This window comes from Triplophysa rosa, linkage group LG11 (assembly GCF_024868665.1).
Source record: "Triplophysa rosa linkage group LG11, Trosa_1v2, whole genome shotgun sequence".
Taxonomy (NCBI): Eukaryota; Metazoa; Chordata; class Actinopteri; order Cypriniformes; family Nemacheilidae; genus Triplophysa; species Triplophysa rosa.
The window spans coordinates 19856679-19871920 of record NC_079900.1 but is presented as its reverse complement, the minus strand read 5'-3'; the positions used below and the strand labels follow the sequence as shown (position 1 = coordinate 19871920).

The 15242-nt window shown below is 41.8% G+C and overlaps 1 protein-coding gene across 1 annotated transcript; it reads left to right on the top strand.

The window, feature by feature from the left end:
- Positions 1-303: 303 nt before the first annotated feature.
- On the top strand, positions 304-14854 carry icam5 (intercellular adhesion molecule 5). The gene is made up of 9 exons (XM_057346582.1): positions 304-463; positions 1193-1441; positions 1532-1855; positions 10619-10867; positions 10962-11291; positions 11385-11624; positions 11730-11957; positions 12064-12318; positions 12485-14854. Exons 1-9 carry the CDS (start codon positions 412-414, stop codon positions 12646-12648), a joined length of 2091 nt encoding a protein of 696 aa, XP_057202565.1. The 5' UTR covers positions 304-411; the 3' UTR covers positions 12649-14854.
- Positions 14855-15242: the final 388 nt, after the last annotated feature.

Sequence of the window (15242 nt, the reverse complement as noted above, 5' to 3'; positions counted from 1 at the left end):
AAATATGAAATTGTGTTGTATTATTATTTGCGTTACTGTATAGAGCTCTATTTTCACCTGTAAAATGTATGTGTGCATTTTGCATATATACTTATTTGTAAAATTATTGCTTTACTTTAAAGTGCTATTATTATGTAGGCTTTTATATTTAACTGCTGAACAATACAAAAAATGTATCAAAGCCGAATGTTTTGTTTATTTTAAACAATGTTGCGTTACACCATCAGTGGTTTTCCTCTTTCTAGAGCTTGCAGCAGGATATCCTGTTCATTTATCATCATCTCAGACATTTTTCACCATGCTTATTGAGTGCAGGTACATTCACTTTCATAATCCATTTTTGAGCATCAAGAAACGCTACATCCATCTTCCATCACTCGCATTATAGACATCATTTGTTTGGTGCCCACGATGCTTTTATCTCATCTGTTGATAAGTATCTTGCTCACCCTTACGCATGGCGGTAAGTTCTCAGCATCTTTATTCGTCATTGCAATGCATCTTTCTGTGGATCTGTTAGTGTCTTTGAGTATCATAGCTATCTTTAAAGGGAACAATTGCGGGAAAATAAAAGAGTTAATTCTCACAATTTAGTTGGAGCGAACCCTCTGCATTTTATGGGAAACTGAAGCTTCTTTGCCTCAGATGCTCTTTGGTCACGTGGTTGCACGTGCAAGCACATTTACTGTACATTAAAATTGCTTGCTTTGAAAGTTGGAGGGCTTCCATCGGATTTAGTTTGTAACTGTTATCTTCTCACAGTAATTTCATGTAATTCTGGAGACACAAAACGTTTTCATTGATACTAGTTTCATACCGGTGACTTATAAACACTTCCTGTTTCTCCAACATCCATTTTAATGCATTTCAGGAGCACATTACTTTAACATACGAAATCACATGCACAGTCTGATATTCTGTGACTTTTGAAAAGTGGTTTTAGAGGGTGTGGTTGATGTTAGTTTCTGAATAGGAAACTGAGCATGTTAGTCAGCTCTTTAAGTTTCACACCTCCACCACCCTGAAGTACTGAATGTACTGTAGAATGTGAACAAATTCTAGATATATTGTTTTGCATTTTGAGAATATTCAGAACTAAATTAAGAAAAAATGGTCAAGTATTAATGTCAAGCAAATTGTTCTAGATCTTTTTATCACAGTTAGTTTCTATTCGTTCGTTGTGTTTTGGCAGACGACTGCCCCATTTTTTTTGACCCACTGGAGGTGGTGGTTAAATATGGAGATTCAGTTTCAGTGAACTGCTCCACCGACATCCCACACCAGGGCTTGAGATGGGAGGGGTTCAACACAGAAATCAATATGACTGAAGGCCGAAGCTCCTGGACTGTGGATGAAATGACAGATTGGGAGATACAGCCATCTTGTGTGGTCATCTCCAATGAAACACAGTGTTTGCAGAAACTCACAATTACTATTTACAGTAAGTAAAAAATAAAAAAAATAATGCAAAACTAAGGATTACTGTATGTTTGGGAATGCGATCAAGATCTCTTGAAATCTATTTCTACAGAGACTCCAGACAGTGTGTCTATAAGCACAGGGGATAACATAATGATTGAATGCTCCACATATGAACTTCAGTGTGATGTTGTGAATGTGGCTCCTGTTCAGAATCTCACTGTGAAATGGTATAAAGGAGAGACTCTGATGCATAAAGAGACCTTCACAGACCCCACCAAGACACCAGTGAATACAACATCTATACTTCAGATCACTGCAGACAGAAGTGATGATGGAGTTCAGTACAGATGTGAAGCAGAGCTGGAACTGGGAGCAGAAGGACCTCAACCTCCTCCAGCAGTGACATCAGAACCTCTTAACATCGTTGTATATAGTAAGTTTATGCATCGTTAAACCCAACAGTATTAGATTAACATGATCGCCTATATTATATACTTTATATACACTTTGTAGGTAATAGAAATATTTTAGTTAATACTACTTAGCCGTCTCTTCCCTATGGCTTTAAGTTAGCAGCAGAACTTTATAAATATACAAATATGCACTTTTATGCCATTCACAATATTGTTTTTTCTTATGATCAGTGGTGGAAAAAGTACTGGAAATTTGTATTTAAGTACAATTGCTGAATACATTGCTGAAATTGTACTCAATTACAAGTAAGAGTAATGGTGTTAAAAAGTAATTGTAAAAGTAAGAATGACTCTTCTCAAAAACTACTCAGAGTACTAGTTACTCGTTACTTTTTAGGCGGTGTTATTTTATGAATTAATGAATAATAATTATTAATAATCAAGTTTGGATATTTATATAGAAAATAGCTACTTTTAACAAAACACATCTTTACCTTACTGATAAAGCATATAACTGGATACAACTCAGACAAAATAACCATTCAATGTGTTGTTCTGTCTGTCTGTCTGTCTGTCTATTATGAGCTGTTAAAACCATTTATAAAACGGTCAGTTCTGGTCCTTGATTCTGATTGGCTGAGCGGAGTTCTAAGCCGTTATAAAATACCTCAATATATAACGGCTGACCGCACCACATAGCCTAAATATCATTTTATTTACTTTATTTTATGAAACCTTGATAAGCATATGGAATAACCGTTTTATAAAAGCAATAAGCCCCGCGAAGCAGTGGGTTACAGTGCATTTTATAACAGCTACAGGGTTTTAGGCACTCCGCTTCGCGTCGTGCCACAACGCCCTTAGCTGTTATAAAATGCACTGTAACCCACTGCTTCTTGGGGCTTATTGCTTTATTATGCACTTCCAACACTGTTCAATCATGTGTACTAGGCCCCACAATGAATAAATTAATAAATAAGAGCCTACAATACTGCATGCAAAAAATGCAAAACATTTGTAACCTAAATTGCATTGGATTAGCATAAACAGTCATATCTGTAGAAGAGCTGGCTGATCAATTACTCAACCTCAACCCATCCAAGACGTATGTGACATTATTTCTTAGGTAGAACAATAAAGATTTTTACCTGGAGTTGTGGTCCATGGTTTTTCATAAAATGCAAGTCCACAGGTTCATGTCTTTAAAAGTTCAAAATACAGATAGAGGAAACAAAAATAATCTTCTTTCGATGTATTAATGACGTCTTATTTAAGCGGATCGATCTGTGCAAAAAACTGAATGTTATTTACAACATTATAACTGGTAATGGACAGTTTGCGAAACTACTACACATGCGTTCCAATTGCTTATGTTCCCTACTCACTTATAAGGGCAGAGCACTTGATGTAGAGACTCTGGAGAGAGATGGACAATTTTATCTCATGATATAGCCGTTTCGATGACACTTGGCAAATGGAGTGATACAGGAACTCCATATTTATCCATATCTCGGACGAGCCTTCGTATTGTGTCCCTTTCCCGCAGTGACTTTCAAGCGTGCAAAACCTCTGTTTGATACGCGCCCTGCCTGCCATCCTCTTCCATGATTAAACTAAATTGGCATGACTATGGGATATCGCGCTCTTGCGCCACCTACTGATGACACCTATATTCACACCTGAAAAGGCAAATGACGCATGACGACGCTGGCGGGATTGCCTGCCCACAGCATACAAATACAGTCGCATGTGTCATTCCCTTTGTTCTTCAGCTTTTCACCTGCTGCTAGGACACCGTCACGCCATTCTGTTTTCACAAGAGGTAACCCATGTGGTGATCCCGGTTGAAACAGTTATGAAAGAAAAGTGTTTTAGCTCAAGTTTAGCACTGCTAACAACGGCTAAGTAACTCTTTTTCGAAAGAAAATGTCCAAAAAAGATGGACGCCCCTCCCCATGGCATGTGGGTATTCACTATCTGAAAGGGATACTCACAAGCACAATGCCCGGTGTGTCTGGGGATCGTCCATGCGAGGCTGGCTGTCTCTAACCCCAGGCATGGTCCACTCCTGTCCGCGGTGACAATCCAGAGGCAGCCTTGGCTGTCCTTGCAGAGCTCGCAGGGACCTGGGGTGATCGTGCGGAGACAGAAGAGGAAACGGGCGTCCCTCTGATCATTCCTGAGTTTGTCTTTCGAGAAGATGACTCTGTCTCGTTAGATGCGGGCGAAGATTTCTACCGGTACAGAAGAAATCGCGCTTCGGGGGGTTGAAACGGTGGTGAAAACCCGCCTGCCGCTATACCCAGACTCCTCTTTATGCATGCGTTCCAGAGATGGGTGCTGAGCACGAGATTAAACGCGGCACGACATTTACACAGACAGGTGACGTTCACGCCTTCGTGCGTTCAGACTCTGGTTCCCTGGGGAAACTCAGTTTTGTTATCGGAGGGAGTTCCCCTGGGTAGGGTTATGTCACGTATAGTGGTGTCGATGGATGCTTCACTACATGGATGGGGATCTCTTCATCTGGCGCTGAAACACTTTGCCTGGTGCCTGCAGTACAAACATGTGTTAGTCAGGACGGACAACACGACAGTGGTGTCATATACTATATAAACAGGCAAGGGGGGTACTCACTCTCTTCCCCTGTTGCAGCTGGCACGAAAGCTCCTGTTTTGGAGCAGCGAACATGTAGCGTCGCTCAGAGCGGTATACGTCCCAGACATGCTATCCCGCAGGTCAGGGAGTGGTGGTGCAGATCTGGGATCCGTTCGGCACAGCCGAGGTGGATCTCTTTGTGTCTGCGGAGAATACACACTGTCCACTATTTTTTTCGATCACAGACAGGAGTGCCCCACTGTGGGTGGACGCGCTGCGCATGTATTGCCCAGCACCCTGCTATACGCATTCCCGCCTGTGGACATGATACAACCCACTCTAGACCGAGTACGGCAGGAGGGTCTGTCACTAATTCTAGTGGCACCTCATTGGCAGGAAAAGACATGGTTCACTGGCATCATGGAGTTGTTTTCGGAGACACCATGGCATCTTCCCCAGTCATACAACCTGCTTTCACAAGCAGGAGGGCAGATTCTGCATCCTCGTCCGGAGCTTTGGTCTCTGTGGGCTTACCCGCTGAGAGGGAGAACCTGATGGCACCGGTGCTCCCTACCAATGTGGTGGAGACGATTCAAAGCTCTAGAGCGCCATCAACAAGGTGGCTTTATGCGCTCAAGTGGAGCATGTTTGAAAATTGGTGTGGGCAGAGAGCGTTATCACCGCATCAGTGCCCCATTGCGGGGGTTTTGACATTCCTGCAGGAATGGCATTCCACTATAAAAGTTTATCTAGCGGCAACCACACCCTGTCATGAGGGCATAAACGGTGCTGCGCTGAGCGCACACCCACTCGCAGTTCGGTTCCTTAAGGGGGCACGGTGTCTGTGGCCTGTTGCAAAATCGATGGTGCCATCATGGGACCTGCTCCGAGTTCTGAAGGCTATGTGTGAACCCCCTTTTGAACCCTGGCAGTCCATAGATCTAAGAAACGTGTGGGCGATCTGCACGGACTGTCAGTGCATCCCTCATGTATGCAGTTTGCTCTGGATGGGTCGAAGGTGGCGCTGCGCTCAAACACAGGGTATACACCTAAAGTCTTGTCGGGGACATATAACACACTCCCCTTTGAGCTGCCCGCTCTGTCAACCCTTTCTGCTGACTCTGAGGAGGACAAAAACGACCTTCTTTGTGTCCGGTACGGGTTCTGCGGAGGCATGTGGAGCAGACGCAGGCCACGCGTTTCTCGGATCAGCTATTCGTTGGTTTTGCCAACCCACTTCGGGGGATGCTGCTGTCCAAACAGTGTTTTTCACACTGGATTGTGGAGGCGATTTCTATTGCATACTCAACTCTCAACTAAACTTTATTTATTGTCGGGCAGTTGTGGCCTAATGGTTAGAGGTTGCCGGTTCGATTCCCAGGGCCGGCGGGTAACAACTGAGGTGCCCTTGAGCAAGGCACCTTACCCCTACTTGCTCCCCGGGCGCTGCAGTGATAGCTGCCCAATGCTCCGGGGGTACGTGTGTTCACCACTTGCTGTGCGTGTGTTCACTACTCTCTGGATGGGTTAAATGCAGAGGTCACATTTCGTTGCCTTGTACTTGTACATGTGCAATGACAATAAAGTTGAATCGAATCTAATCTGATTTATATAGCGCTTTTTACAATTTTCATTGTTACAAAGCAGCTGTACATAAGACATATTGACTATAAGCAAAACAATTAAAGTTGTACCTGTAAAAACAAGAAAAAGGTGAAAACACAGAAGACAGACATACCCACATACAAAACACTCCACACACACAATATGCACACGTACTAACACACATAGACATAGACACACACACACGGACGCGCACGCACGCACACACACACGTACACAGACACGCACGCACGCACACACACATGCTCAGTGAGAGCACACATTTAAGATACATACATACAAGAGCAGGGGTTTGGACCTGCCTATTGGGGTGCATGCGCACTCAACAAGGGGCATGGCAACATCATGGGCATTGTTGAGAGGAGTCCCTGTAGAGGACATTTGCATGGCAGCCAGTTGGGCGTCACTGCACACGTTCGTTTGGTTTTACCGACTAGATGTCACTCCAGCGACAGTGGCTTGGTCCGTACTCACCGGAGGGTTTTCAGGCCAGGGGCCGTTGCTTTTGTGAGATGCACAGGTTATGTGGTGGTGCTGGTACCTTATGTTTAGTTCGGTGACTTGAAGGGGTGTGAATACATGTCCCATAGTCATGTTTATTCTTCTGGGAACAGTAGTTATATGCACAACTCAACGTTTTCTATGCGCCATTTAAGTGGACGGGTCACGTGACGGGACTGATTCTCCTTAGCCAATCACATGAAAATTAAACATACAAAGTAGCGACGACAATGTGAGGAAAAATAGCGCAGTAAAATACAGAAGTACCGATACAGCACTAAAAATGTACTCAAGTAAAAAGTAAAAACACACTGTTTTTAAACTACTTAAAAAAGTACATTTCCTATAAAAAATTACTCAATTGCAGTAATTTGAGTAATAGTAATTTGTTCCTTTACACCACTGCTTATTATTATACATAAGTCAAACACCTTGACTTAGAAGAGACAGGCAGGAAGAGACTGATCTCAGTACTGGCATTAGCACAGTGTCATGATCCAGTCTGTGTTTGCCCCGTGTATTGTAGACTTTTATGTTACATTTGTCCTGTCATATTTTGTAGTCCTTTGTAGTTCTGTTTTCTATTGGTTCTTTGTGATTGTCTACCCAGGTGTTTCTGTCATTGTCATTGGATTACCTTGTTTCGTTTTTTGTTTTGATTTTGTCTTATTAAATATTGTACTGGATGTGGATCTACTTCTCTACCTGGGCTAGTTGTGACAGAATGACTGACCCCAATGGATCCAGCAGCTCGCTTAGTCCGTCTACGCCAGGGAAATCTGCCTATCGAGGACCACATCCAGGTATTTTTAGACATTAGTAACACAACCAACCTTCCTGACTGCATGTTGATAGATTTTTTTCTGTTATGGACTGAACCAACCACTTCAAAATCAGCTAGCTCATAATGGTCCTCGAGGGTCATTTCAACAATTCCTGTATTACTCCCATGTGAGGGTGGCCACCCTGGTCATAATGGCCACCTTACCTGAGCCCGTTCAGAAGATGACTGCCTTACCTGAGCCTGCTCGCAAGATGGCCGCCTAACCTAAGCCCGCTTTCAAGATGGCCGCCTTACCTGAGCCTGCTTGCAAGATGGCCGCCTTACCTGAGCCCGCTCGCAAGATGGCCGCCAGTCCAGACCCCGCTTGCACACAAGATGGCCGCCTTACCTGAGCCCGTTCACAAGATGGCCGCCTTACCTGAGCCCGTTCACAAGATGGCCGCCTTACCTGAGCCCACTCGCAAGATGGCCGCCTTACCTGAGCCCGCTCGCAAGATGGCCAACTCACCCGAGCCCGCTTGCAAGATGACCGCCAGATCAGAGCCCGCTCGCATGATGGGCGGCAGTCCAGAGCCCGCTTGCACACAAGATGGCCACCTTACCTGAGCCCGTTCACAAGATGGTCGCCTTACCTGAGCCCGCTCGCAAGATGGCCGCCTTACCTGAGCCCGCTCGCAAGATGGCTGCCTCACCTGAGCCCGCTCGCAAGATGGCTGCCAGTCCAGAGCCCGCTTGCAAGATGGGCGCCAGTCTAGAGCCCGCTTGTAAGATGGGCGCCAGTCCAGAGCCCGCATGTAAGATGGTTGACAGTCCAGAGCCCGCTTGCAAGATGGGCGCCAGTCCAGAGCCCGCTTGCAAGATGGGCGCCAGTCCAGAGCCCGCTCGCAAGATGGTTGACGCCAAGGCTTCCTGCCCTGCCTGCCACGCCCAGGCTTCCTGCCCTGCCTGCCACGCCCAGGCTTCCTGCCCTGCCTCCCACTCCCATGCTTCCTGTCCTGCCTGTCACGCCCAGGCTTCCAGGCATGCCTGCCATGCCCAGGCTTCCTGCCCTGCCTGCCACGCCCAGGCTTCCTGCCCTGCCTGCCACTCCCATGCTTCCTGTCCTGCCTGCCACGCCCAGGCTTCCAGGCCTGCACGCCCAGGCTTCCAGCACTGCCTGCCACACCCAGGCTTCCAGCCCTGCCTACCACACCCAGTTTTCCAGCCCTGCCTGCCACGCCCAGGCTTCCAGCCCTGCCTGCCACGCCCAGGCTTCCAGCCCTGCCTGCCACGCCCAGGCTTCCAGCCCTGCTTGCCATGCCCAGGCTTCCAGCCCTGCCGGCTATGGTGCAGCCGCCTCTGCACCACGGGCCGGGTCTGCCTCTGCACCACGGCCTGGGTTCGCCTCTGCACCACGGCCCTGGCCCTGTTCCCATACAGGGGCCTGGCCCTCCATCCTGCCTCCTGTTCTGCCTCCGCACCACTTCCCTCCTGGACTGTCATTTTAGGTGTCTGGAATCCACCCTTAGATGGGGGGCTCTGTCATGATCCAGTCTGTGTTTTCCCTGTGTATTGTGGACTTTTGTTACTTTCTGTCCTGTCATATTTTGTAGTCCTTTGTAGTTCTGTTTTCTCTTGGTTCTTTGTGATTGTCTATCCAGGTGTTTCTTGTCTGCTTGTTATCCTGTCTATATAACCCTTGTGTTTCATTTGTCATGGGTCAGTCGTTGTTGCATGTTGCCTCTGTCACTGGATTATCTTGTTTCGTTTTTGTCTTATTAAATCTTGTACTGCATATGGATCCGCTTCTCTGCCTGGTTACTCTGACTAGTTGTGACACATGTTAATATTCATTGAGTGATGCAACATACATCAAGATTCCCATGTATCTTCCCATAGCCTAAACACAAGCATCAATCTTCTGAAAAATGGTAAAGCCAACAATATTGTAAACTCCTTTAAAACAAACATAAATTAACGTTAAACACCAAAGTCTTTGATTAAAGGATTTACTGAAAAACACAAAGTAGCCTACAGTAAATTTAAAAATGTATTCACCTAATGCAGTTCCGTGCAAGGCATGCTGGGAGCTGCAAATCCTCTGCTCAGTGTTAGTAATGTTACTTTAACAAGAATAATTTGTGTTGTTCCAGCTCAAGTGAATCAAATTAGTTGATTGGAAATCATATATGAGAAAAAAAGTGTAATTAAATCAATCAAAAGTTACAACTTGAAATATTTGGACTTTAAATAAAAGACCATCTTTAAATTAAGTGTACATTAATTAATCTGTTTAATTAGAGCATGATTTTTATAAATTTACAGTGTAGCAACAAACACTTTTTGGGGATTTTAATGTCCTGACAACTGACCAGCCTTGCAAACAATTACTCTGCATCTTTGATAACAAATAAAAGGGGATGTTCAATCTTTGGAAAACAATGATTGATAACCTCAAGAAGTCAAACAAAATATATATTAATTAAATAATGTGGTAATTATTATTTTAATAATATACATTTTTTTCTTTTCTTTGGTGTTTCAGCCTGATCTCACGGAAATTCGTAATTATTTTATGAGGTGGCTAATTTCATTTGTATAAATTCGTACGATGTTAATCGGTCAAGACTACGGTTTCTTTAAGAATTGACAAATGAAATTATAGTATTTGATTGACTTCTCTGATTGTGGTCGAAAGTGTCAAAATTGTGGGGGGGTTTTTTGTGTCACAATTATAATAAATTACATTACATGCAGTTACATTTTGGTGAAAATCAGGTTATAGATTTGCATTTAAAAAAATATTGAAGGTCAGGACTCCTGAGACTAAAATACCCATTTGGCAAGCATACAGACATACGTTTTGCTAGTTTATGTTTAGTGTGAAATTGAGACAAAGGTTTATCTTATATAGTAGCTTTCACAAAAATGGGTTTCTACAGTGCCTCCAGTGCTTTAAAGGGATAGTCCACCCCAAAATGAAAATTCTGTCATCATTTACTCACCCTCAAGTTGTTTCAAACCTGTATACATTTCATTGTTCTGCTTAACACAAAGAAAGATGTTTAGAAGAATGTCATTAACCAAACAGATCTCATCCCCCATTGACTCCCATAGTGTTTAAATGGGGGATGAGAACTGTTTGGTTAATGACATTTCAAAGTGTAATGAATTTATGGAATATGCCATACACTCTAAAATACATGCTTTGTGTAAAACTCTACACAGAAGGCAAACCTTGCCTTAATTTTTTCTAAAAATCCATTGATTGAAATCATACGCTACTCTTGACCATCAGGTATACTTCAGTTCAACCCACAGCGAGTTGTTGTGAGGTACGGCGGCTCTGTTTCAGTGAACTGCAGCACTAATATCACACATAAAGGGATCGGGTGGGAAGCCAGTGAGGGACCAGTACCCACGAACAGAGAGCAGAATCTGATCACCTGGAGAGTGTCGAGCCTCAGAGAATGGGACATAAAGCCAATCTGCTATATCAACTATGACAGGACACAATGTGGAAGTAATCTTCCAATCACTATTTACAGTAAGTTTCCTTGTCATTTTCCTTGTCATTAATGTGATTTTTATTCTCAGAATATAATATCTACATGATTTGTGGTTCAAATCTTGCTTCACAGAGACTCCAGAGAGCGTGTCCATCAACACAGCTGATCACACAGGACCGATGAATGAATTCTCCACATATAAACTTCAGTGTGATGTTGTGAATGTGGCTCCTGTTCAGAATCTCACTGTGAAATGGTATAAAGGAGAGACTCTGATGCATAAAGAGACCTTCACAGACCCCATCAAGACACCAGTGAATACAACACCTATACTTCAGATCACTGCAGACAGAAGTGATGATGGAGTTCAGTACAGATGTGAAGCAGAGCTGGAACTGGGAGCAGAAGGACCTCAACCTCCTCCAGCAGTGACATCAGAACCTCTTAACATCGTTGTATACTGTAAGAGATCAACAAATGTTACACACTTAAAGTAGGAACAAGAAACTTTTCAAAAAAATTTTGAAGTAATAATCTCATGTTCTTTTTTCTTAGATAAACCACAAATATATTTTTGTAATCACTGGGCACCAAAGATCGAAAGCACACTGAGTTTATATCCCACAAGTTATTATTCCATTGTGGCTAACCCTTCAGCAAACATCTCATGGAGCCGTGGATCATCATCTCTCAACGCTTCTATATTTCTTGACAAATACGACTCGGGCGAGTATAAAATCACTGCCAGCAATGAACATGGTGCATCCAGCTGTATCATAAACATCACAGTAGAGTGTCAGTATCAGACTTTTTGAGCGACTGTTGTTAAAACCCAATCTTTTGTTATCTGTCTTTATTTGGTCCAATTTGATATCAAAGATTGTTTTCTCGCCTATATAGACCCCCCCGGATTAAACTGCAATGAAAGCTTCCAAATACAAGAGAGAACGCTCTTTAAACTTCCTTGTTCAGTTGATGGTGTTCCAGAGCCTGGTATCTCCCTCTACAAAAATGGAAAACTGATCCCGTTTCCATATTCTCCCAGCTGGAATGATAGTGCCTTGTATAATTTAACTGCAAGTAACAAATATGGATCAGTATATCATCCATTACAAATCAACATTCTGTGTACGTTTTTGTTCTTCAAAAAAATCTTTAATTTTTCACGCACTGTCACATTCTCTTTGCGCCTTTAGTCGAATTTATTCTCATTCGTTTTAATCCTTTAACACAGATGCTCCAGTATTTGACCCCATAAACGGAAACATTGAGGTGGTAGCAGACGGCAATATAACCCTGAATTGCAGCTCCTCTGGTAACCCTGAACCTCACATGTGGTGGAGCTTTAAAAACGCGAACATCTCCACTGGGGGGCGCCACGTCACCATAAACATCCTGAAAGCCACGTCTACCGATTCTGGGGAGTACATATGTAGTGCCACGAATAGATTTGGACACAACAGTAAGACCTTCTCTGTGGAGATAAAAGGTTAGATCTAGAACTGTGAAAATAGACAATGATATTGTGACAAATTCTCAATTTGTGAATGACAGAAAGCACGTTTATGTTTGGTGCTTAAATTGTTAAAAAAATTGTACCTTATACCACAAGCAAATGACAATAACATTTATCAAACATTCCTTTTCCTTTTCAGAAAACAGCTCTCCCAGACACATTTTTGCAGTCTACATTTTATTTGTCCTCATTGCGCTGATATTGATTATTTTACTCTGTCTGTACGTGTGGAGAAAGAGAAAATCAAGTGGACGGTATCAAATACAGACAGACCAGGAACTGAGGTCATTAAGCAACAGATGATGAAGTGTTATCCTTACAGCATCAACATCTTGAGTAAAGTAAAACAAAGAAACAAAAGCTGTGGTTTTATAATGTATATATGGTCATCAGTGTGCTAAGAAACATGGTTAGCCTACCTCTACACTTTTATTAATAAAACCATGTTTAACTTTCTTAAAGGTGGATGGATAAATTGGACGGTCGCCTTGTTAAATTAGTAGTCAGCTTTTGGCAGAACCTGTTGAAAAATGCAACTTAGGACTTAATGGTGCAAATAGTCGACCAATAAATCTATTACCAGTTCTGAGCAAAATACCGGAAACAATAGTTTGTGAGCAAATTCAATCCTTTTTTAATGAGAATAGTTTACTCTCTGATTTTAGCATGCATATCGAGAGGGACACTTAACATGAACACCATTAACACAGATGACAGACGATTGTTGGGCACAGATTGATGATAATAATTTAGTAGGAGCAGTATTGTTAGATTTTAGCTCAGCATTTGATGTAATGGATCATAAATTATTGCTGGAAAACTGAAATGTTAGAAATTTACTTCTCGTATAATACAGTGGTTTAAAAGTTACCTGTCTAATAGGGAACGATGCATATTTTATAATGGAAGTTATTCAGATGTGAAAGAATTGCAAAGGGGTGTGCCTCAAGGAAGTTGTTTGGGACCATTATTATTTTCAATTTTTACCAATGATCTTTCTTTTGTTTTAAAGTGTGCAAAGATAGTTATGTGTGCCAATGATACAACATTATATTTATCAGCAACATCAAATGAGCAGTTGTCTACTGTTTTGAATAAGGAATTACAATTGGTTACAAATTGGGTGTGGAAGAATAAATTAGTTTTAAATGTGACAAAAGCAAAAGGTATTGTGTTTGGTTCAAATTCAAAATGTAAACTCAAACCACAGTTAAAAGTGTCCGTGAATAATGTGCAAATTGAACAGGTAGAGGAAATAAGACTTATCAAAGTGACATTAGACAGCAGGTTGAAGTGGGAAGAGGTGTGTCAGTTATTAAGAGATGCACAACATTTTTACCACAACAGTGCATTGCTCAAATCGTACAAACAATGGTTCTTAGTCATTTAGATAATTGTCCAGTAGTGTGGTCAAGTGCAGCAAGTAAAGATTTTAATAAGCTACAATTAGTCCAGAACAGAGCTGCACGACTCATCTTAAATTGTAATCGAAGGGCTAATATAAATGGAATGCATAGGACTTTAGGTTGGTAATTGGTGAAGGATAGGATGATTATGTCCATGCTTTGTTTTGTAAGAAATATTTCTGTGTCTAGAATTGCTAATGTCCTGCATTGTCAACTTATATATAGGCATGCATCAAAAGGATGTTTTTTACTTCCTCTTTCAAAAACCAATGCAAGGCAACGAACTGTAATATATAGAGGAATGAAAATATGGAATGATTAACCATCATATATTACATATTTTTTTTATATTTTTTAAGGTTTAAAAATCCTTAAAGGAATATTTAATGACACAATGTTTTACAAATGGATAGTTTTAAAAAAAATTATCTTTTATTGACTTGACTTTTATTGACTTGATGTTTATTGTTTATTGTTGTTGTTTGATGTAGTTTTGTATTTTATACCTGTTGGGACCCCAGGAAGATCCAATGGAGATACAAATAAATAAATAAATAAAGGTCCAGTGTTTGAAGTTTAGCGGCGGTGAGGTTGCGAATTGCAACCAACTTCTCACCCCACCCCTCCCTTTCTAAGCACTGCGGCGGCTGACACAAGATGTCGTCACGTTTTCGCTTCTTTGCTGCAGGAGATAACGTATTTACGAAACGTGCCCTGTAGAGCAGTTTGTCCATTTAGGGCTACTGTAGAAACAACATGGCGAATTCCATGTAAGGGATCCCGCAGTGTATGTAGATAGAAATAGCTCATTTTAAGGTAATAAAAACATAACGCTTCATTATGTAAGGTCTGTTATGCATATTATATTGCATTTCTGTGAATAGAGCCTCCAAAAATTATACACTGGACCTTTAAGGGTTTAGACAACTAAAAGAAAAGATAAAATTGCTCATGTGTTTGTTATATGATTACACTTACAGTTCATTACTTTATGTATAACACATTGCTTTCTTCTGAATAATAACTACGATGAAAAACATTTTCAACATGACAAGCACTGTTAATCATTATTTACGTGTTTTGTTAATATTTTAATAAAAGTCCTGCCCTTTGTTTTTGTACACGTTTTCTCACTGCCTCCTGTACATGTACGCACAGCTCTCTGAAGAGCTCGAGCCGGCGGCTCCTTTAAAGGGATACTCCACACAAAAATGAAAATGCTGTCATCGTCTACTCACCCTCAGATCGTTTCAAACCTGTATACATTTCTTTTGTTCCGATGAACACAAAGAAAGATATTTGAAAGATTGACAGCAATTTTCAGTTCTGGGACAGCATCCACTACCATAGTAGGAAAAAAAATGTTGTTTGTTTTTTGTTTTATTGAACACAAAATGAAATATGTATATAATTTAGGAAAACAAACAGTTCTGGGGCAGATATCCAAATATCGTTCTCTGTGTTCATCAGAACCAAGCAATTGATACAGGC

What these genes read in the sequence shown, in the direction of transcription:
- icam5 (XM_057346582.1), top strand. Translation starts at nt 412, where the DNA reads ATGCTTTTATCTCATCTGTTGATAAGTATCTTGCTCACCCTTACGCAT. An exon ending in TCTTAACATCGTTGTATATA is followed by an intron (nt 1,856 to 10,618) that starts GTAAGTTTATGC and finishes CTTGACCATCAG; the next exon opens with GTATACTTCAGTTCAACCCA. An exon ending in CTTCTCTGTGGAGATAAAAG is followed by an intron (nt 12,319 to 12,484) that starts GTTAGATCTAGA and finishes TTTCCTTTTCAG; the next exon opens with AAAACAGCTCTCCCAGACAC.